The following is a 26,271-nucleotide window of genomic DNA, read 5'->3' on the forward strand; positions in this document are numbered from 1 at the left end:
CGTTGAAATAGAGGTCACATTTCACGGCGCCAAATGGAAGGTCACAATTGATGATGTCGAAGGTGAGGTCACAGTTGATGACGTTATGTAGAGGTCAAAATTTGATGACGACGAAGGCAAGGTCACAGTTGAGGTCGTCGAAGTCGAGGTAACAGTTGATGGAATAACATTGATGAGCTTACTTTAAACCATTATTCCCATTCCCAGTATTCCGTACGGTTCCTACATAGACATATCGACAACACTATTCCTAGTATCTGAAATCAAAGGTAGAAAACACCGATACATCACCAACTTTTAATGACTGAAGACACTTCTCTAAAACAAATAATGATCACTTATTAAAAGTTAGTGTCATATTTTGTTTTTGAGCGTTATCATAATGATAACAAAGTAGTTATGTGGTAAAGGTTCTCATCTATATTCGTAATAACGACAATTCTAAATTAAACAATTTTGACTTTACTTACAAAATTAAAGTATAAAATTTTGTTAATCCTCTAAATATACAGCAAAAATAATTCACTCCTAAAAATGTTTTTGAAATAAAAAAATGATTTAAAAAAAAACTTTCAGTAGTTAGATGACGTACCGCTAATAAAGCCACACCTATAAGCACTCCAATCAGTATAGCACTATTGGTGTGTATCATCTTCATTATCTTATCATAGCAACCCTGTAACATAGAAAAGTTAGAATATCAACCTGATGCTGTGATCGCAAAAATATCGACAAGAAAGCATAAGTACATTATTAGATTAAAAATAATAAGAAAATACTAACATGTGAATATAAACAAAATCCAAACCCGAATTCAATAAAACCAGGCTAAAATATCAACAAAACAAATATTTACACGGAGACTCCTGAACAGATCCATACTTCCATACTTCTAGTTGGGACATCTAAACTGGATAGAATATGGCATTCTGGTAAAACCATAATGGTTTTGCTTTTTTTTACCTTACGACAGGAGACGGAGGGGAAGGTGAAAGCTGGTAAGGCTTGGAAATTTTCGAATGTTAGAAATTTTAAAAGCTTGATTTTATTGAGTACGTAATATTGGAAAAATATTTTTAAAAAATGTCTATAAAGAACTTGATCGGCGTATTTTTGTTTTATTTTGACAAAGAATTATTATTCATATGTTGAATTATCAACTGATAAATGTCAGAAACATAATTAATGTATTTTATTTATGGTATTTTCGTTGGAATACTACTTCATCGTATTATTACCGCTGTTCGCAACTGTGTTGTCTTTTCTGTCATCATCTTCCGAGCCTCATTCTGACATGTTCGCCGGTCCTTGTCAGATATTTTCGCGTTGTTTACTTTCACTGCCACGCAGCAACTGTCCGGAACGAGCCATTCCTGTAAACACATACAAATAATACTGTACAGTTTATTAGTTTTGTAGACGAAGTAAATCGCGACAAAGGATAACTTAAAAATTAAACTTTCATAGAAAACTAAGTGGATTTTCTTTTTTCCCCTTCAAACACTCAAACAGTCTTTAACAGTTTAAAAAGTAGGTAACATTCCGTTGAGAAATTGTTATGAAATGTATTGTTCATTATATTTTATATATCTTCCTGTAAATTCATATATTTTGCGTGAGGCTCAATTTACGTAGTTTTTCACAAATTCACATTTCAGGAATTTTTGATTTCGTGGTGAATATTGCTCAGTAAATCTACTTTCACTTATATCTTAACATTTCGTGAACATGTGAATTCGTGAATTAAAAGGACTCGTAAAATCAATGAAAATATATTCCCCATGAAATAATCATTCTGATACCAGATCTCTTTACAAACTTTAATCTTAAAGAGAGATATTGACAAAAAAAAAAAAAAAAAACGAATTTACCATTCTTGTTTGTGCTGGTAAATTTTGAGCATAGAAACTGGAGTTGAATTCGGAATAGTTTTGAGAGCCGCAACAATCAAACTGAAAAAGAAATGGAAATAAACATTTGGATGATTGTAATAATTTGATATAGATATTTAGAATTAAATTAATTAAATTAAATTTTAGAATTTAAATGTTGGCGAAACTTTCACTGGATACGGCATGTTGTAAATCTGTGAATACACCGCTTGTTTTGATAATAAAAGATTTTGGTTTATATGGAATTGCATCTTTATGTGTGATGGCGTTCGTCAATATTTAAAAAAATTCTGTTTGTTTCGCACGTGTTTTTGTTTGCAGATATGTTTGTGTATATACTGTTTTTGTTACAGATATTTAGGTACAGAAGATGCTTATTGTTTATGCCGTGTCGTGTGTTCCGTATTGTGATCTTGCATAACTGAACCGTTTTGACTTGGTAACTTATTTTGCATGCCACGGTGATGTCGATAGGTTGATATAGCATTAATAGAGCTGATCACTTCTATGTGATGTTGACAATAAACTCTAAATCCGAGGGTAATGTTTTATTTCCAGACTCGGACTGTAATCCGTCTTTCAATTCCTACATTAAACATCGTCGTTTCATTTTCTCAGACATACTACTATCCCCAAATTACCACGATTTAATGTAATGCACCATCAGTCTTTCATCTGATCTGGTACAAAACCATGTTTGCCTGGAAATTTCAAGAGACAACACAAACGAGAAAAGATCCAGTCATGACTTAATGTGGAGTAACTATAGCCAATATGAATGTAATTTGATAAACAGAATGATGTCCGTTAGGAAAAACTGACGCCGTTTCATTGTCCTGTGATCCAGAATGAATCTGTCCTCCTGTGAATACATTTCAGATTGACACTGACCTCATAGGAGACCATGATACAAGAATAACGTAATGAATTTCAACACACATTCCACTGACAAACCTCCAGTATATTGTGACTGGAAAGTGTGGTAAACAAATCACCTCTATGTGCTGTAGACAGGGTTATCACAAGCCTTATGTTAAACTTCGGTTAATTTTGTTCATATCACACAGCGAAGTGATTTGATCTTTACCCTAGCCATAATTGGGAGGTAAAATTGTCTTTATATGAGAGCTTTTGATTTGATGTCGTTCAGGTATTTATGAGTTTCACATACATACCTGAATCTGTAAGAAATCCATCGTAGAATTTCCGGGATCAGTGTAATTTCGAACTTGTGCTGATAAATTATCATCAAACATCTGTTCAAGCTGAAATAAATATTACATTTCAATGTGAAAACTTCTGATACATACCAAGTACCTACACAGTTCTAAAATAAAAAAAATAAAATACAAATATATGTTTTAGGCGGTTTTCTGTAAAATCATTAATTTTTGTGGGGATTTATTTTCAAGGTACCCTTGATATACGAATTCATATATCCGCGAACTGCCATGTTTAGTATAATTACATTTATAGACTTATATTCATCAACAAAATTAAATGCCCTTGAAATAGTGATTATTTTTAAAACCACGAATATTCTGCTCCACTAAAAGAAAGGATTTTGCAGCAGGTGATGCTGTCAGATCTTCATTGTGATGATATGCAATGTACTGGAGTTTCATAAGACACAATTCAACTAACAAACCTACACATTTACAATAAAATTAGCAACGAATCTTATTAGGGTTAAATGATTGGTAAAGCATGTTTAGGGGGGTCACAGTATGATATCATTTTGTCATTTTGGCGGATATTTTTTCTTCTGCTCACCTTTGACTTACATTGGATTTTGAAATAACGTGTTAGTGATATATAAGAAATCACAAAAAGAAGTATACAAAAATTGCGGCATCTTTTACAATGGTGGACCAATTTATCGCCACTCCTATCTGCTTTATGTTTCTTATTTTACTGATGTTTATATAACACAAGCAAACAGAACTATACTGTATGGAGACAGTCATGATACATTGAGAAGAGTCAGCACTGAAGGATTGACGGAATACAAGTACTAGATAGTGGATAAGGTAAGCAAATATGATTTTTCAAATTGAAAATAACATTTAATTTATGAGAATTTTCTATTGTAAAACTGTTTAAAGTTTATGTATTATCTATCTGTTTGCAGCATTCACACGCTTAGTTAGGTAAAGTTGAAATACGATAATGATTGGCTTATCGTCTAAAGTGAAATCTTTCTTATCCGTCATTATGTGGTATATACCGCATAGTTGATTATTTTTGCGAGAATATTTTCGCGAATTCGTGGTATATCAGCTTGATCACAAAAATTGATCTGTGAAATAATGAGGCAAATATGCATTAAATACGACTTAACATCCAGATCGCGAAATTTTAATTGGTTATAATATCATTCGTCTGTTAAAGAAGAAAAAATGCAAAAAAATGAACCGTGAAAATTATAAGCTACCTGTATATGGATTTGACTGAAAGTCGAAATGATCAGGTATCTGATAAAGAGAGATTCTGTATATTTCAATATTACTTATAATTTAAGTAAACATTTGACATTGTTATTCGTATGTCTGTATATCGATTCATCTCAAAGGTTGGAGTACTTGTTAAACAGTTTTACGTACAACTTACAGTATACTCGCCGTTTCGATTAGCCATTCGAGGGGTCTAGAGAAAGGCAATTAAAGATAGCATAGAGGCAACAGAGAAAAATCATTATAACAATAGAAAGAGGTATGAGTCAATGTATGGAAACGTCATATTGAAATCATATGTTGATAAGTAATAAATAGTCTTATGTAATATCTCTGGCATGAACAAACATTAATATCACATTATACTTAAACATGTGTTATACCGCTGAAACGTGCAAATCGCTGATTAGTACTGATGTGTACTCGGTACAAAGAATTATTTTGGGAAATCGCCAGGCTTTGTGCAAAACTGCTGGATATACAAAATTCGTAATCCAAACATTTCTTACAGAATATGAAATAAATTGTTTAAAGTCATACAAATGTTATCCATGTATTGACTTTTCTTACCGTCGGGCGTTTCAGGTACATTATATATTTCTCTTTAATATCTATTTTATTTGTATAAGTATCTAATCAAAGCATTTAACATTAAATAACGTATCAAATCGTGTTTCATAATGGTCTTATTTTGTGACTATGGAGGACATCTGACTTTTTAACATTGTTATCCCTTTGAAACCCCTTCTGTTTGATACCTCCGACTGCTCATGCGCTTCGTGGGCCAGTGCCAATGTCGCTATATACAAGTCCGTACCAATACGAATGATAAAAAGTAAATATAATGTACATCGTAAGCTTGTTTCATATCATATTTATTTATACAAAACACAACAGAATTATCTTCTGTACAACGTTTTATGCAATACGTAACATGACGTAATCCAGACGCAGCTAAAACTATCTACCACGTAATACCTCTCGTCATGTCATGTTGAATGTATTTACCCTCGCTAAGTGGGACCCTGGCACTGTCTTTTGCTGAGATTAGGCGTCAGTTGTATATAATCCTAGGTTTATAGTACCCCGAGTAATTAACAGCACGAGTTCCATTAACATAATATCGAATACTATTGAGCAGGCCTATTGACAGATATATGACAACGTGGCAGGGAAGTGTGACCATTAGTTCAACCTAGAGAAGATACAAAGTGCGAAAAACAACTGACGGCTATCATTGTCTTAATAATTACAAGTTAGTCCGTAAACATGCCAACAGCTGTAGACAGTAGAACGGTCGTGAGATTGTTAAAACTAACTGACAATGGCTTCAGCCGTAATGGGAAACACTTGTGGGTACCGAGGTGATGGAAAGTACTTGCGATTACATTGCTTTCCCAATTCTTGTTGTAAGGTATTCTCTGATTGGTTGCTGTGTATATGACCTGGGTTCCAATGGTAGCCATGACAATGCCAACACTCAAAGTTATTTTTTTTCGCAACCATTTTATAAAAAAGGAGAAAAGTTTATACAAAAGCATGGAAGAATTATGTTAATGCTTTATTTTGTTATTAACAGTGAGGTAAGTAGGGGTGATTGCATTATCATACTCTGGTTATATTTAGCAACCAATCAGAAACGATCTTATGGAAACAAAACAAAAATAAAATACCGACACGTCAAACAGGTTTTAATCAATTATGTTTTTGAACTAAAATGAATAATTTGGATTTCATTACTTTTCACCTTAAAACATATTTATATTTTCAACGACTTTGAAAAAAAATGTAAGTCCGCTGCAATGAAATTTTAATTACGAGTATATCAAAATCATATTTAACAACAGTTTTGTACAATTCGTTTGCACAGTATCATTTGATTGGGTACAGATCTCGGTTTAATTCTCGCCTTAAGCTACTGCATTTGATGTACGCCCCTATTTAACAAGAGACTATATGACAAGAGCTTAGAAATGTTGCATGTATTATTATGTTGTTTGTTTACAAAATTGGATGGCAAATTAATTGTGCAATAACAAAAGAGTTAATATCTTTTTTTTTTCTTTTTAATTTTTTTTAGTTTTACTTTACCATGACCCGATCATTGTTTTATCATATCCCTTCCCCAACCTCAAATGAGAAACATTCCCAAGCATTCATTGTATACCTCAATCTTTCTAATAATTATGAAATGAATTGGAAAAAAGACTTAAATATGTGTATTAAAAACATATCATTACATCGCATCTTACCAACAAAAAACCACTAACACACAGTCCGTCGGATGGGACTTAAAATGGTAGTCAGTGTGAGAATGTCCACTCTCATGATAAAGATCCATTTCTAGCAATATAGATTGATAATTAGGTAATTTTGACGGACTTCCACTTTTGCTGTGAGGCGTTTAGTTAGTGTAGGCGGGGGCTATACTTAGGACAAGGGAGTCGTCTTTAAAAATATAACAGATCAGGTATTTATAGACGGCCTCTCTTTACCTCATCTCTGTATTCCACTCACTCCCATCATTCTATACTGTTCCCTCTATACTCATCTTCCTATCTTTTCTCGTCTGCCGAAATATTGGATGTCAAACCCGTTAGATAAATAAATAACATTCCGATAAATCATTCATAGTATTATTGATATTGCCTTTAGAAGTGCCACGAATATTAAGTATTAATTAGACATTTTGATTCCGCAACTTACATTTGTACGTTCCACGGCGAGATAAACTCCTGCCGCTATCTCTCCGAGGATGACAACAGTTAGACACCCAATGTACTGTAACAGGAAAGAAATATCTCATATGACAGATGGTGAACACATATAGAGATCAGCTATGTCCTAAATATAGAAATATAGAATACATTTCAATGACATATAGGTCAATTTTACTATGTTTAATCAAATCCGCAATGTATATTTTTTCTATGTCGTGATGAAAAACGCTAAATCAGAAATTCAAATGTGTGATATTTTTATAAACACTTAACGAAAGCAATTGATGGTTGTGACGTGACGTCGTTGTTCACTTTGCGAATTGAAATTTTCGCAGACTAGACATATCAGACTGTTCCTTTAACAAGTCACCAGTAGTGGAATCAGCCTGTTGCGAAATAAAAACTCGAATTAGATGTTTACATTCACCTACCACAGCCAGCATACAGGCACTCTCTCTAATGGCTCCACAGCAGCCACAGAACCCGGTGACAAAGATAAAGGCCCCGACGGCAATGAAGACGTAAGCGGCGGCAAACAAAACGTCGATGGGGAGATTAATATGTACAAACTGCTTCAACGTATCTTCAACCTTACTGTCTACTCTGACCCAGATACCCAGTCCAAGTAAGGCGCCCCCAGACACCTATAACGTGAAAAAAGCCCAAGCACAAATATATGATTACAAGCAACGTATTCAAATTATCATTAACGCGTCTAAGGAGCATTAAAAAAGAACTTATGAAAATACTTTCAATGCTGTTATTTTAAGAGTGTCTCGTTTATCAAATTGTTCATATATATTTTTTTTCTGAGGTAGGGAATGGGAACGAGGAGAACTAAACTGCGAAAAATAAATCCTGTGAAAACAAGAAGAAATATCCGCAATTTGCTACAGGTTTTTGGTCTGTATATAATCAAACAACCAAATAAACGCTAAATACCATATACTGCATGTTTGGTCATTTTTGAGGATGGAATTACATCGGGAAAATAGACACCTTGAAAATTAAAAAGATAAAGAAAACCATCTTAACACTTCTGTGAAACATACATCGCTACTTTAATATTTTGGTAAAACCACGAGAATTTGCACCGTCGAAAATAAAAGTGCTTATACAAATGGCGATATCGTGACATCCACGCGACACTTACATGATAACAAAAAAGTATACAAACATGAATACAACACAACCCTGTACAGGTATATGACATTTTTTGTGTTAACATCGGAGGGAACAAAATAAATGGTTACAAACATGATCCATTAACCAACCCTCGCAAGACGCTTACAGACAGACAGACACCTGTAATATAATGCACATGGCAATATATACAAATAGGTACAAATGTACCACTAAGTGCCAATACCAGCAAAAACAACGAGAAAATAACAACTTGTAAACATAATCATAATCTTGTGCAAAGTATGAACAAATGAAAGATTTCCAGGCAGATTCTTGAAAAAGTATAAGGGGAATAGGACCAGACGTGCTTGAAGTGTTGCGTCTTTTGCTTCATCGACTAAACCTGCCACAAAAATCTTGGCCAGTCAGAGTGATGTCATGTTCTCAAAGAACAGGCATACCAACAAGTTTCTTTGAATAAATGTATACAAACGAGCCAAACCATATACCATTTCCCATTACACGACTTTGTGACAATCACAAAAAACATGCAAACATGGTAATCTGACGTTAAAGTAATATCATAAGCGGTACTGTTAACAATTATTGAATTTCTAAAACAAATCTTAGTAGTCAATTAGTTAAGGTAACGAAAATAACAACAATCTTCATTTCAGTCCCTGAACATTTCCACCTTAGCTCGATGGCATTGTACAACTTGGAGTTAATAAGATATGTTTTATGGTGATCACATTGGATTTCGGACAGATCAAAAAAATACCAACACATGTTTGATAAGGACAATCTCAGGGTCATTTCAGGCAAGTTTGAGCTAACCCCCACTTGTGCAAATGAGTGAAAAGAACTTAAAACAGACTTTTACGCACTATGGACGACAACGAATGAAACACGAAGGCATAAATATACTTAAAGATTCGTTCAACTACAAATTATACAATATCATTCAATCATGTACTCCAACAACAGGTCCTAAATATCTGCACAAACACACACATAAGTGCTTGCCAACCTATTCAATCATTTGCAGAACAGCGCAATGGCCAGCCAGGTACATGTAGAAGTTGAGAGTCGAATCTGTTTTCGTAGTGTTGGTTAGTAAAGTGTCCTGATAGAGACTGAAAGGTCGCTACTTCGAACCCAAGCGATAGCGGGGCATTATCTTTTACTCATTCTTATTACAGATTTAGTGTCGTTGACTACCAAAAGGGTAGAATCTATATGAGACCAAGGTGCTTCCTTACTAGTCTTGGCTGGTGGGAATTTCCCGTAAGTCGTGTGGTAGAGTGTCCAGCTAGAGACCGTGAGGTCCCTAATTCGAACCTAAGGAATGGCAGGGTATTTTCCATTACTCCTTCCTATTACATACCGATTCAACATTTATATACACCACAAGACATCTAAACAAACAAACTCGTTCTGTCTATTTCTTTTCTAACAATACACTTCAAATCATTTAATATGTAAACATACCGCAAATGTATAGTAACCCGACAATACTCCAAAACATCTGTTCATATAAGTACTCTTCATTATACAAACATACAAAGAAATACTAACAATCGATCACTCCGACCTTTCAACGCAAGGGACAGTAGGTTCGAATATAACACTAACTACCATGTGCATCCTCAACCACGCGTCGCAGTCGTTAACAAAAAAGTCAACAGGAAACAAAAGTGAACTGTTTACAAAATTCGTATACAGATAATATTAGATATGAAAATTCGCAAACAAATAAACAAAATAAGTAGAAACATTGTTTACCGTACTGTCACAAATTTAAGTAATTATTAGAAATAATTAGAGTAAAATATTGAAATTGTAATTGATCAACACTAACAGGGAAGCTGACAATACCCAGGAACAGTCAACTTACCCAGAACAAGAAGTTGAAAGCAATGAGGAGATATCGGGAACACGTGGCGCACATTCCTTCTGCCATCTTGGAATGTTGTCGTGTAACTCTGGAACAAGAAGACAGACATTTCTGACAACCATGGCATGATACGATATCGGAGACATTGTGACTGTTCCACATATTTAGCAGAAACGTAGTACGGTTTGAATTATTGGGATGACGTTGATGTCGGGACCCTGGAAATATCCCCGAATACTATGACGAGTCCCAACACACAGGTCAATTCTTCACAATGTAAAGTGTGCATGTCATTCTACATTCGCATTTACGTTAAGAAATATCTTACAAAGATTAATGTTGGCAAGAACTTATTTATTAGAAAAAGATATATTATTTTTAAACATAATATAGTGCCAATGTATCTGATATGGAGGAAAAAAAATCAAACATTCCGTTTATTTTTTCATAATGCTGGTTATTAATTAACATAAAATATGTGTATCTCTATACAACCACTCACTATTTTTTTCCGTTTTTTTTTTTTTTTTTCCATTAATTCTGAATTCTGCATAAGCCGGGATGCAAAACATCCACCAATCATAACAGAACAGAAAGTGCTATTGACGTGAAGGGACGAGATTTAATCATAAGCGCGGTTACTACGGCAACAAAACGTCAACCAATCAATTGAAATGTAAAGATACTTTTGTGTCTTTTGTCATTGCCTTTAAACATGTTATTGAATGCGTCGTCTTTAATGTTGCTTTAAACTAATGATTAATCAAAAACTAATACCTTGGTCCGAATTTTGATGACAGCTTATATAGATTACCAAAATGAGATTTCCATCAATCAAATATGGAATAGGCTGGTCATGGATGTGTATGTTCGGACCAAACATTTCAACAAGAAGAAACAACGACGACGACGACGACGACGACGACGACGACGATGATGATGATGATGATGACGAAGACAACAACACAACAAAGAAAACAATATCAAAAACACAACAACCATTACCAACAACAGCAACAAAACAACAGCCATTACCATCAACGAAAACAAAAACAAAACCTCCACCATCAGCAACAGCAACAAAACCTACAACAAAACCACACCACTAACAACAATGACGACGCCAACAACAAAAACAACATCTAAAACAACAGAAAGTTAAAGCCGTAATTATATTTCTAAATATATGGAATATAATAAAAAAAAAGCAATAGAAAGAACCAGTTGTTCCAGAAGCGTAAGAACTTTTTGCTGTCACACAAAGATTGGTAAAAGCCAAATGTCAGAGAAGAGACAACAGAGTAACAAAAACAAATCTTAGACGACAACTTTCACATGTAAGATGTCCAAAAGGGTGTTAGTATTGAGAACAAAACCTTGAAGGTCGAAGCAGTTACAATAAAAAAGTGGAGTATTCACAATAAAAAAATCTGTAAGCCTAGTGATAAGCTTAAACTGTTTATCATTATGGATCGAGGACAGATGAACAGTGGTTTATTAGACTCTTAATCTTAATTAAAATGAAAACATTTTTGAAAACCCATGAAAATATAACGTTTTATGGTAGTCACGATCTTTCACGATATGTAGTCAAGTATAGTTTATGGCTACGAATGTATACATGTATTTGTGGAATAACCTCTTGAAACAAGAGAATAAAGATGTTCTATACTGAGTGATCAACAAAATCAACAAAAGAGAAAATATGGACAAAAGAAAAATTACTCGGCGACCATTAAAAAGTACAGAAAGAGATTTACATATAAACCATTACAAAAAGTATAAGAAGAAGACCAGGTGTTCCGGAAGATCAGTGTCTACTTCTATGTCAATTCAATCAAGAATTGGTCGATCAATATGCTAAGCCACCGATGAAATGTTAAGATGTATTCTTGTTTGGTTTAGGAATCCAATATAAACGTAACCAATCTCTATTTTATCAATCACATCAACTCTAAATCATGGTATATTGATTAAGTAATTCGATTTTCATAAGCGTCAACAAATGTTTCGTTAAAATTTATTTCTAGACACAATTACATCAATATTATAAAGTGGAGTGCTGTTCAGACTTGGTTCAAGTTTATAAAAAGACGTTCACAGACTTCTCCAATTCTGAAAATGAACCATATGCAGCATCCATGCCTTCGGTTTGCCGTCCCTGACAAAGTATTCGTCGGATTCAATTAGTTTCGTTAAACTCATATACTATTTAACAGAATGAGGCTCTGTTAATTTCTGTGGCTTTAAAATTGGGCTACTGTTTAGATCGCCATTAGCAACGTGTCCAGCTGGGCACTAGCTGAATGGCAATGTTAAACAGAAACCATGCGGAATACCTCGGGCCTATCTTCCATAAAAAGATGAACATGCGGAAGTTGTTATAAGATTATCTAAATTTAGCTGTTGCACGAATGGTTTGTTATTTAAACAACCTTGTGTGACTCAAATAAAGCCTGTCGATTTGTCATTTGTCTGAAGAATGTGTCAGTGTATATCCATCGAATCTTCACACTCGAAGTTCTCATGGTTCTAATGTACGAAAATATAATCGCATTGGTTAACAACTGACTTTTTTCTTCAGTTCATTTGTTTGTTTGTTTGTTTGTTTGTTTGTTTGTTTGTTTGGAGTTTAATGTCAAAAACAAATGTAATATGAAAACGATTTTCCTGGATGACAGAAAAACTTAAGGCCACTTTTGCTGCCAAATGTTACATCCTGAACAAGGACTTTGGTAGCATGACACCCGTAATTTGTATTTTACGTAATAGGATTGGTAGATATCATTCTTACCTTCATCATGAAGTGGCTGAAAATATCAGATTTCTTATACATATATTCAAGTATATATTTAAGGGTTTAGTGGACAGCGGTAAGGTCGGAATTCTCCTTAAAACACGAAAATATAAATACTCATATAAACAAGAATGATAAGAATGTTCTGCAGAAATAGGTTTGGATACCAGTGTAGACCTGAATATGTATTGTCATCATATCTGTCTTAAATAGTTCTTCTTTTCGAAATGTTGGGTTCAGATAAAATAAGGATTAGACATTTTCTGTGGTACATGTATAAGCTGTTTGTATAAATCTCTTGATATTACAGAGTGATAGCTGAGCGTTTGTTGTAATGGAGAACAAAAATAATTAGATGGTAGAACTTAGCAAAAACCACGGTAAAACTAGAGTAAGTCGACCACAGACTGGAAGCATTGGAAAATATCTATTTTGACTCAATAGGATTACCAGTACAATGATCTTACATTGCGCTTTCGATCCGTTTAGTCCGTTCATCAGCCAACTTTCACAAAAGGTACAGAAACTTTCAACACATATATGGTGTCTATGTTTTTAATCTCGTGCGTAGTATTCTTTAATGGCGGGGACAGAGAAATATTTGCTACTTTTTGTGTATATTGGTTCACAAGCGAAGTCCCGATTATTAAATAGTTATTTCTTTACTTTCTGTTGCTTAAATCTTACAGCGGAAATTCTTCATGTGTAAATCATATAAATTATTTTCTTTGTGAAAAAAAACCCAATATCCACTAATTGTAATCTAAGCAAATAACAAACTATGGAGCTAGAAAACTAAATATTCTTCATTGTCGTCTGAGAAATCGAGCGATCAATACTAATTATGATATCATCAGAGTAAATATGCTGAGTGTCAATGTGGACATCTATGTGAAGTTTCTTATCATTTCTTGTTTACCTGTCCTTTATATGATATTTTCCGAAATACACTAAACGGAGAAATAGTATAGTACGATAGGGATATAGACAACACAAAGTTTGTGCAAGTTGTAAAGGATTTCCTGGGGAGGTCGGGTAGATTCTACACATGTACTGCTAAACACGATATATAGATTGGCTATTCTTGTCATATTTCACATACTGATGTTTAATCAAGTGATTATCGTTACTTCATAATTGTATATCTGTATGTAGAGAGAGGTCACTTATATGTTGGTAAAACTTACTGACCAATCCTTTTAACATTGCAATATGACAATAAAATATGTTTAAACAAAACTTCATATGTAAACCTTGATAATGTTTATGCTTATTGAAATTCGATTTACCTTCTGGGCAGTGTTTCGGTCACTTCCGGGACAACAAAACAGATGAAGCCGAGATATGCACGACTTTCAAAGTTTATGCAAGTAGTCGGCACTAGTATTTCCGGAAGTGGACCAAAAAATGTCGTTGAACATGAAATACGGTAAAAAAAGAAAGTTTTATGTTGGTGTTTATGTACATATATTCCCAACAGCTAGCACACTGATTTAGACACTTAAACTACTTCATTATACATAGCAATCATGAGACTTACTTCAAACTACTGCTATAGGGTAATTACATTGAGTCTGAAGTGTCAAAATAGCGTTTCGAATTTAATACACAAGAATATTTAACTGAAATAGCATTTCATATACTCAATGATATAGAGAAAAAGGTTAACTTTCTGAAGGTATTAGTGTTAAGAAACTAACAGTGTTATTAAGTTATTGTAGATAGTTTTAAAGAAAGAAGACACGCCCTAGCATTCCTGGAATCATTTTAACGTAGATATTGCTCTAGAATGATTATCTAAGTGGATATTTTTTTATAAGAAAATGATTTGTGGAAGCCTTAAATTGATTGCAACTTTTCTGTGTGTGAGTGTTTTTTTTTCAATTTTACACGTATTATATTTTGGCTCCATACACCTTAAGGTGTGTATACACTCAAACCGGTTAACTTCAATGTCTCCAGGTCTGTAGGTGATAGAAAGCGTCCGATAGATAATGTTACTAGTATAGGTAGACATTGGTTGTGGTCTCCTGTCAGGAGAGTAAAACAACTGTCCTGTAAGTTATTGTGGCGGTAGGCCAAGGGAAGTGAATGTCCGGTAAAATATCGATGTTGTCCGCTAGGGGGCGTGACTGTTTGTTTCAGTGTGTTATGGGACTTGACGTTGACCTGTTGGATACGTCGCCAGAACGATGACGTTCGTCGGTGAGACGATACCCAAACACGGGAGGGGTCGCGGAGACAGAAAACCTGTCAACCAACCAACCAAGACCAGCATGGAGGTGGGAGGTGATTGGTTAACGGTTGAATGTGTCCGGTAGGCCCTATGCTACACACGCGTCCACTAGGAGGAGTGACTAGTCAGTTTACTATATAGTATTGTTGATGAAAGTTTTGATATGTGGCTATAAATAGACCAAGAGCTCTGGCATTATGCCGGAAACTACGTAAGGCGGCAGCTGTATGACTTTGTCAGGATAAGATGAGTATGGATTGTTGATGACACACCTAATTATCCCCGTCGGCTGAGACTACAGGCAGAACTATGTATAGTGTCTGTGTGAGGAAACAAACCTACACAGTTGGCACTATACATCAAACGACAGTCGCCAAGGTCACGGAAAAGTCACGTGAGGTCAAGGCTGTCTTGCCGTAGGAATTTTTCTTTGACAATAAAGAGCGATAAATTGGTATATACTGTATTTCATATATATTTACTTAATGAAATAATTAGAAAATCATGGGTCGGTAATTTCACTGTAACACTATTGAATAACTGGTTGCGATTCACCAACACATCTAGAGAATTTCTCTTTGGCTCAATTGGTAGATCGTAAGCATTCAAAATAAATTACTTCTGTTGTATATGTGCCAACGCAGGTACCTAGGAGGAAATATTTCGCTATGCTCTGCAAGCTTCGCTTTTAGTATACTGGAAAATTCGAAGAAGATTGTCATTCCCGGCAATTAAAATGCTGACTTCTATAAGGCTAGCGAAGCAGAGGTCCAATGTTCGATTCCTAAGCGAATGCATACAAAGAAAGTACCTTACTTACATAAAGATAAGCATTATATTGCATTATACCGTACACATGGAGACGAAGTTTCGCTCCGAGAAGATTAACTGGAGGTATTGTAACGCTGTTTCATTCAACTATGTAACTGCTTTCTATGACATTGACGACTTTAAAGACAAAATCATGCTGAAAGACATCATTTTTGGCGCTTTCGAAAATGATGTCATATCCGATTGCAAGGCAATATCAGGTATATCGAGTACAAATGGCATTGCAATGTTTTCACACTTGCACATTTTGCATCCTCGATATTCCAAGGGTCACGCTCACATAGCTCCCTGCCAAGGGTCACGCTCACTATCGCTCTCTGCCAAGGGTCACGCTCACTATCGCTCTCTGCCAAGGGTCACGCTCACTATCGCTCCCTGCCAAGGGTCACGCTCACTATCGCTCTCTGCCAAGGGTCACGCTCACATCGATCCCTGCCAAGGGTCACACTCACTGTGAGAACAGATCCTTAGAGTATCAGGGATGCATTTTGATGTTTTACGCAAATTCTAATTCCATTTCAATGAAAATGTCTCATTGAGAATATGACCCTGTTGATGGAGCAGTCATTTTAACGATATACTATCGCCGTTCCTGTGGTTAGTCAAGATGTCAGGATGGTCTACAAACCAATTATTTACTTTGCTTTGAATTTTTCATCGGTAAACTTAACTGTTTTATAAATTACACAAACGCAAATATTTCACATTGTCAAATGAAAAACATCAGAATCTGGAATGATTAACGCACTGCTAACCTGGTCACCTACACATGGATTATGTGCGTGCTTCATCTTAAAAACCTTAAAAGCATGAGTTGTTTTATCTATTGTTGTTCTGTAAGTTTTTTCTATTGTTATGTTTTCCTATTAATCTTTTTTTTTTTCTATTTCCGTGTCTCAGTAAAGATATAAAACGTGTCAGTGTTTGCAGGGGATGTCATACATCAGATACTGGCCGGTTGTAACAAGATATACACAACATGTAGTTTAATATATAGCGTTGTATGTTACTGACAAACAATAACACATTCCCAATCAACAGGTACAAATGTTTGTAAACAAAGGACAGGATGTTAACGTTGATGATGGGCAAGCTACTAGGAAGAAACTTTAAATCATTCTTTTCATAGATCGGAAAGAAAACCAATTAATATACTTAGTATACCAGATTGCCTAGGCACACAAAACAATTTTATATTTAAAAAAATGATCTGTCAAAAAATGGTGCATACCGAATTCGTACCGGATATAACGACCCTGTCGGAAAGAAAACTTATTTTAAAAGTACCGGATTGCTTAGGCATACAATTAAATATTTTTTAAAAAATTATCGGTCAAAAAAAAAAGATGTTGAATTCGCACCGGAAACGGATATAACGACCCTTCAGTTTGTTCATTGGATATTAAACCCGATGTTTCTGATCGGCTCTGTTAAAGCTTAATTGTCGCATGTTCGCTTGAAAAATTAAGACCAGATAAGATATCAGGTTTTCCTTTTTCATTTCATTTAAACATATTTTATTGCACATGGTAGCAATAGGATTGGACACAAGTTTTACATGTCTGCTATTCTAGATACACAGGAAATTTCGCGCAGTGCACAATAGCGATCAATTTTGACACGCAATTAAAGAGAAGTTATCTGGTATGCACATTATTATTCATTTACACTTAAAAAAAATATTGCCTAATTCAACTCGCAACAAGACCATTTCAGATTCTACAATTATGTGTGAAATGTAAAAAAACAAAAGGATATTCAGAACTTGTATTTGTACACTGCATGTTTTGATGCGATATTCACGTTGCATTAGTAGTACGCGAGAACCAGGCGTGCCTTCAGAAAAAGTATGGGCCATTAAATACGTCGTAAATGACGTCCAGGAATGATTGAGGACTGGAGTCTAAATGACCGACACTTGATCAGTATACAGAACACACGTGTGGTCAGAGCAAACCAAACACTAATTGAGCTGTAAGGCTGGCCAGGCAAAAGTCACTACGGGGAAATATGCGGTATTCCCCAATACTCGCTGAGAAGAAATGCAACCGAGAAATGAGGAACACTTCTCTATACATGAAGCGGTCGTGTAGTGTAAGTTCTATCTGACTGTTTGGATATGGAACAATTCCATGTTCAAATCCTTGTAAATTCCGCGTTCAATCCCAGTTATATAATTTAAAATTAGACCATCTTGATAATTTATAAGGAACCGTTACTTATTTTCCGATACTTAAACAGAGCAGAGACGCCGCTCGATCCAAGGGGCGCGGGTGGGGAATTGGGGTGACATTATAGACCATTATATCCATTTTGGTCCCACAATCAGCCCCTAGGGGTATTAGTCAGGGTCAATAAGTGTGCCCGCTAACTATAATAAGCTCGTATATATGAGACTATGGTCATGAAATTTACAGTTTGAGTAAAGAATCTAAATATCCTTTCATCCACGCAGTTTGATTGTACCTTATCTGAATCTTTGGAAGAAGATATAAAAGATATATATTTGACTGAATTTCTAACCCCTGTTGTCACCACCCGCATGCCCCGAAAACAAATAATTCACATTTTTTGTTCACCATTGACCATGGAATGTTTCTGCAAAATTTCTTCAGATTGCTTCAGAGGGTTTTGAGAAACAGAAAATGTTAATTTGTTTACGTATGTTTACTAATAAATGGAAATGACTTGAATTTTTTAATCACTTTATATGCCTGCTTGCTTTCAGATACAAATGATTAGATTTAAGGGGAGATAATTTAATCAATACTATCATGCAGATGTATGCTTCTTTTCAAAGACATAATACCATATGTTTATTTGAATATTTCTTTTCATGAATTTATATACATAAGATCTTGCATGAGTTTCCATTTGGTATGTAATTTATGAAACGAGATTTCCTGATTTGACGATGTAAACTGAAAAAGTTTGTCAAATGTAAACGAATTTAAGATCCCTTTGATTTAATGATACGTTATTCATAAAAAAAAACAAAACAAATCCACGTTAAACTTGTAAGTCATTTCGGCTGTATTATGGTCACCATTCAATCTGTATGAGTGCATGACGTCACATTATATCAACATGACGTCACAATATGTTTTATTATGCAAAATAACTAATCGATAATGTCATGAAGTATAGTTTTTACAATCAATGACCCAATGTATAAAATTCTTTAAATAATTTCGACCTCTAAAAGAACTCGATTACTTGGTTGAATTGGTTACATTTAAAATATCGTTGTCAACATTTAAGATATCAGTATTACTTCTCAAATGTCACTAAATTACTGGCTTCAGAATTTTTTTAAAATTGACATATTTTAATTTTTAGAAGTGGCAATTTCAAAATGTTCAAAGTACGCTTATCAATCGAAACTGTGTCCTAAACTACACGACTTCATCCTGGCATTTTGTTTATAGTTATATGAACTGCCTACAGTGTTCGCTTGTAACTGATACACTTTAACCGTGTAAAGCACGGGGTATAGGAAGCACTAGACATGAGATAGGTAGCAAGTAATAAACACACCAAGTGCAATTAACAGCACACGATGGTGCAGTCATTAACTCGCCTGTGTTACCCAGATGTCCCGAGGCCAGAATCTCTGGTACTACTAGATCTGGGGGCCCGAGGGACTCATCTGGTACTCGGTATCCCCGGAATCCCTGTCCATCAAAGACGTGGGGCTATTTATCATGCCGCTGTAAGCTGTATCAAGTATTATGTGGAGAGAAATATGGTTCGGATATACTACATCAAACACATAATCAACAAACACGTTCTGGATGTTCTAAAAAAATTCTATCATTTGTATTTCTTCCCAGTACTGGGTGTTTTGGTGGTATAAAGCGGATTATTAACGTCCTAATTGCTTTCTGTGCACGTGACATTGTTTGTCGTACGCACGAACACTCACAAAGCAAAGGACATGGTTGGATTTCTGTTGTCTTTGCACGTGTTAAGTTATTCTTCACATTTTAGTCGCGCGTGTGATATATTATCTATACTGTGATGTTTACTTATATACATGAGTGCTTTAGACATTAATCGTCATCATTCGTCAGACACGCGTGGGTTGTGACATGTCAAGATAATGTATATACGACAATTGCAAAAGAAAACATTGCGAGACAGACAACGAATATCTTCTCACATGGAAATGAAATATACCATAGATAATAATGCTGGACTTCTTTTCCAAGCCTGAAAAGACGGGAGATGGTTGCAGACAAGTGCATGTATACAAATGCATTAATGAGATAAACTTTCATTGTAGTCTAGAGGCCTTAAATCATTCTGTTTCCAGCAAGATTTGACACAAATATTCTATTTATAGAAAAAAGTGACACAAATATTCCATTTAGAGCAACATATGACACAAAAATTCTATTTATAGCAACAGATGACACAAACATACCGTTATAGTAATATCTGTAAACATGTGATATATTTCTAGTGACGGATGGCGATTAATTACAGTTATTGATAATAGATAAGAATTTGAAAGCAAAATTGTAAGAAATGTGATAATTGGGAACATGTAGGCAAAATTCAATGATTAATGATTGTGTAGAAATATCGAGTGTAAAAAGCGAAGACGCCGGATTTATTTCTGGACTCGTTTCCAAAGTTGTTCCTGTCTATGTGTAAAACGTGTTGGTTTTCCTTTTTTATTTAGTCTTGGTTTCAATAGCTTATTTCATGTTCCATCGAGATCACTTATGGGTTTGGTTTCCACACTACGGATTTTCCCATACACAAGTGAAGTAAAATACGAATACTACCATAGTAAACTATAACACATATACCTTCGTGAACATACTACCTTAGTGAACACATACTACCTTAGTGAACTATAACACATACTACCTTAGTGAACACATACTACCTTAGTGAACACATACTACCTTAGTGAACTATAACACATACTACCTTAGTGAACACATACTACCTTAGTGAACACATACTACCTTAGTAAACACATACTACCTTAGTGAACTATAACACATACTACCTTAGTGAACACACACTACCTTAGTGAACACATACTACCTTAGTGAACTATAACACATACTACCTTAGTGAACTATAACACATACTACCTTAGTGAACACATACTACCTTAGTGAACACATACTACCTTAGTGAACACATACTACCTTAGTGAACTATAACACATACTACCTTAGTGAACACATACTACCTTAGTGAACTATAACACATACTACCTTAGTGAACACATACTACCTTAGTGAACACATACTACCTTAGTGAACACATACTACCTTAGTGAACACATACTACCTTAGTGAACTATAACACATACTACCTTAGTGAACACATACTACCTTAGTGAACACATACTACCTTAGTGAACTATAACACATACTACCTTAGTGAACACATACTACCTTAGTGAACACATACTACCTTAGTGAACTATAACACATACTACCTTAGTGAACACATACTACCTTAGTGAACACATACTACCTTAGTGAACTATAACACATACTACCTTAGTGAACACATACTACCTTAGTGAACACATACTACCTTAGTGAACTATAACACATACTACCTTAGTGAACACATACTACCTTAGTGAACACATACTACCTTAGTCAACTATAACACATACTACCTTAGTCAACTATAACACATATACCTTAGCGAACTATAACACATATACCTCAGTGTACTATAACACACATATATCACCTTAGTGTACAATAACACACATATACCACCTTAGTGTACTATAACATATATACCTTAGTGTACAATTACACACATATACCACCTTAGTGTACTATAACACACATATACTACCTTAGTGAACTATAACACATATACCTCAGTGTACTATAACACACATATATCACCTTAGTGTACAATAACACACATATACCACCTTAGTGTACTATAACATATATACCTTAGTGTACAATTACACACATATACCACCTTAGTGTACTATAACACACATATACTACCTTAGTGAACTATAACACATATACCTTAGTGTACTATAACACACATATATCACCTTAGTGTACAATAACACACATATACCACCTTAGTGTACTATAACACACATATACTACCTTAGTGAACTATAACACATATACCTCAGTGTACTATAACACACATATACTACCTTAGTGAACTATAACACATATACCTTAGTGTACAATTACACACATATACCACCTTAGTGTACTATAACACACATATACTACCTTAGTGAACTATAACACATATACCTTAGTGTACTATAACACACATATATCACCTTAGTGTACAATAACACACATATACCACCTTAGTGTACTATAACACACATATACTACCTTAGTGAACTATAACACATATACCTCAGTGTACTATAACACACATATACTACCTTAGTGAACTATAACACATATACCTTAGTGTACAATTACACACATATACCACCTTAGTGTACTATAACACACATATACTACCTTAGTGAACTATAACACATATACCTTAGTGTACTATAACACACATATATCACCTTAGTGTACAATAACACACATATACCACCTTAGTGTACTATAACACATATACCTTAGTGTACTATAACACATATACCTTAGTGTACTACAACACATATACCTTAGTGAACTATAACATACATACCTTAGTGAACTATAACACATACTACCTTAGTAAACTATAACACATATACCTTAGTGAACTATAACACATATACCTTATTGAACTATAACACATATACCGTAGTGTACTATAACACATAAACCGTAGTGAACTATAACACATATACCTTAGTGAACTATAACACATACTACCTTAGTGAACTATAACACATATACCTTAGTGAACTATAACACATATATACCTTAGTGAACTATAACACATACATACCTTAGTTAACTATAACACATATATACCTTAGTGAACTATGACACATATATACCTTAGTGAACTATTAACACATATACCTTAGTGAACTATAACACATATACCTTAATGAACTATAACATACATACCTTAGTGCACACATACTACCTTAGTGAACTATAACACATATACCTTAGTGAACTATAACATACATACCTTAGTGAACACATACTACCTTAGTGAACTCTAACACATACTACCTTAGTGAACTATGACACATATATACCTTAGTGAACTGTAACACATATACCTTAGTGAACTATGACACATATACCTTAGTGAACAATAACACATACTACCTTAGTGTACCATAACACACATATACCACCTTAGTGAACTATAACATATATACCTTAGTGAACTATTAACACATACTACCTTAGTGAACAATAACACATACTACCGTAGTCAATTATAACACATACTACCTTAGTGTTCTAAAACACACAAACTTCCTTAGTGTACAATAACACACATATACCACCTTAGTGTACTATAACACATATATACTACCTTAGTGTACTATAACACACATATACCACCTCAGTGTACTATAACACACATATACCACCTTAGTGAACTATAACATATATACCTTAGTGAACAATAACACATACTACCTTAGTCAACTATAACACATACTACCGTAGTCAATTATAACACATACTACCTTGGTGTTCTATAACACACAAACTACCTTAGTGTACAATAGCACACATATACCACCTTAGTGTACTATAACACATATATACTACCTTAGTGTACTATAACACACATATACCACCTCAGTGTACTATAACACACATATACCACCTTAGTGTACTATAACACACATATACCACCTTAGTGTACCATAACATATATACCTTAGTGAACTACAACACATAATTCTTTAGTGTACTTTAACACTCATATCACCTTAGTGATCTGTAAAATATATACCTTAGTGTACTATAACACATATATATCACCTTAGTGTACTATAACACACATATCACCTGATTGTACTAACACACGGATATACTACTTTAGTGTACTACGTACTACCGGAGTACACTAAAACACAGTACTACCTTAGTACACTAAAACACAGTACTACCATAGTACACTAAACACAGTTCTACCATAGTACACTAAAACACAGTACTACCGGAGTACACTAAAACACAGTACTACCATAGTACACTAAAACACAGTATTACCTCAGTACACTATAACACAGTACTACCTTAGTACACTAAAACACAGTACTACCTTAGGACACTAAAACACAGTACTACCTTAGTACACTAAAACACAGTACTATCTTAGTACACTAAATCACAGTACTACCTTAGTACACTAAAACACAATACTACCAAACACAGTACTACCTTAGTACACTAAAACACAGTACTACCTTAGTACACTAAAACACAGTACCGTACCGTACCGTAGTACACTTTAACACTATACTACATTAGTGTAGTACTACACACTTTAAACATTATGACACACATACTAAGTGTACTATGACACACTTTAAACATTATGACACACATACCAAGTGTACTATGACACACTTTAAACATTATGACACACATACTAAGTGTACTATGACACACTTTTAACACTATGACACACATACTAAGTGTACCATGACACAATTTAAACATTATGACACACATACTAAGTGTACTATGACATACTTTAATCATTATGACACACATACTAAGTATACTTTCTGACACACTTTTAACACTATGACACACATACTAAGTGTACTATGACACACTTTTAACACTATGACACACATACAAAGTGTACTATGACATACTTTTAATACTATGACACATTGCCTTACATTTAGATGTTAAGACCTATACATACCTTTATACTGATTGTCTTCTTCACGTGGGTACACTCCAGGTTTCTACGGCCATAAAACTTCCATACTAACTTTCACAAGAAAAAGAACACAAGTGCCAAATATCTCTCTGGTATTTTAACTGGTTTGGCTTTCAAAATGAAACTAAATGATCCACATATTTCCAGTTTGTTCACTTTTCACCCACACATCGGTAACTGAGAAGAATATGTAAAAACATATGTTTTTGACCCTTGATTGTAGTGCTTCGCGATTCTCGCTATGTGACACCCCCGAACCGCCTTTCCTGACACACCGAACATATATATATATACACTCACAATTTGTGAGAGCATGTATCCTCTACATTAACACAGTGATACACGACCGTAGTGTATAGCTGTAGTTAATTCTAAGATCCTCGGTACTGAACAGACCTCAGGAGTGTGCTCCCATACATGTATCAATACGACAGGCGCTGTTACCTGCAGAGGGCGTCAAGCAAAGATCCACATATGAAAGCTATTATTTCCTTGTATTATAATAGACCTCCTTATGTTGGTGTTGTTCTCTTCTTATAACCAAAGTTGACTTAATTAATCACTGAGTGGCCAATTTCAAAGAGATATGGAGCTTTAAGTTATCTATTCATTTTCCGATGCTCCAGTTTTTAAGAGTGTTTAAGATTTTTTTCTTAACGAATAAATAAATAATTCTTAAAAAAATGAAAATCTGTCCTTTTTTCGAAAATATTTTTAACAGCTAACGAGAATTTGCGCCCATAAACTGTTGGAGATATGCGTAAATAACTCTATTATGACGTCATAGATAATTTCATATTTCTCCACCTTTCATGTCTATCGACTTGGTGAAGTCAGTTAAACTTTTGATAATATTTCAACGCACTATTAACTTCTTTAAACTGTAACCCCCACCCCTCCACTAAAAAAATCACCGTTGCAATAAATTATTCACCACGGTGTTCTGTCACGAATGCACGGCGGCGTAGTGAACGAATTTAGCCGCGAGTGACAGAGGATGACGTCAGCCAATTATAAGAAGAACTAGCATTTTTCTTTCAAGCCTTTAAAAATACGCAAATACGCATAAACAATGTTTTACAGTTGTCAAATCTAATTTCATAGTCATGATGAAACTACTGAGACAAAAAATGCAATCGTATGTCGCAATAAAGAGAGAAAATAAAGTTCAGTTTGTTCACAGGAACTTTGCACAAATTCTCCATTCCGGAGTTGGATTAGTGGAGTAAAACAGCTTATTAAGGACTTCAAGTATAGTACACGTGTCCCTTTGCATTGCGACCACTAATTTGAGTTTTGAGTTTATTTTTACGTGTATTGTCATAAAAACAGGAACATTTCCGTATATTAGTATCACATTCCTTTGACTTTAATAAGCTTATAAGTAGCCATGTGTGGTTCAGATTTCTTGGAAGGGTATTATACATAGTATGTTTACGTTTTGTCCGGTACATTGGCACTGCAATCTCTCTACTC

The 26,271-nt window shown here is 34.6% G+C and overlaps 1 protein-coding gene across 1 annotated transcript; it reads right to left on the reverse strand.

The window, feature by feature from the left end:
• On the reverse strand, positions 1–25,164 carry LOC132553778 (tetraspanin-18-like). Its single transcript, XM_060218056.1, has 9 exons — positions 24,778–25,164; positions 10,088–10,175; positions 7,497–7,709; positions 7,052–7,126; positions 3,068–3,157; positions 1,872–1,952; positions 1,239–1,373; positions 593–676; positions 1–257 (listed from the first exon to the last, which is right to left on the reverse strand). Exons 2-9 carry the CDS (start codon positions 10,151–10,153, stop codon positions 192–194), a joined length of 810 nt encoding a protein of 269 aa, XP_060074039.1. The 5' UTR covers positions 10,154–10,175; positions 24,778–25,164; the 3' UTR covers positions 1–191.
• Positions 25,165–26,271: the final 1,107 nt, after the last annotated feature.

The sequence above is a fragment of the Ylistrum balloti genome, unplaced genomic scaffold (assembly GCF_031769215.1).
Source record: "Ylistrum balloti isolate Yb309-2 unplaced genomic scaffold, AGI_CSIRO_Ybal_v1 Utg369640, whole genome shotgun sequence".
In the NCBI taxonomy this organism is placed as follows: Eukaryota; Metazoa; Mollusca; class Bivalvia; order Pectinida; family Pectinidae; genus Ylistrum; species Ylistrum balloti.

Coding starts and splice junctions, on each gene's coding strand:
- LOC132553778 (XM_060218056.1), bottom strand. CDS start 10,153: ATGGCAGAAGGAATGTGCGCCACGTGTTCCCGATATCTCCTCATTGCT. Junction 7,127..7,496: donor GTGCCTGTATGCTGGCTGTG/GTAGGTGAATGT, acceptor TTCCTGTTACAG/TACATTGGGTGTCTAACTGT. Junction 677..1,238: donor CAACACAGTTGCGAACAGCG/GTAATAATACGA, acceptor TCTATGTTACAG/GGTTGCTATGATAAGATAAT.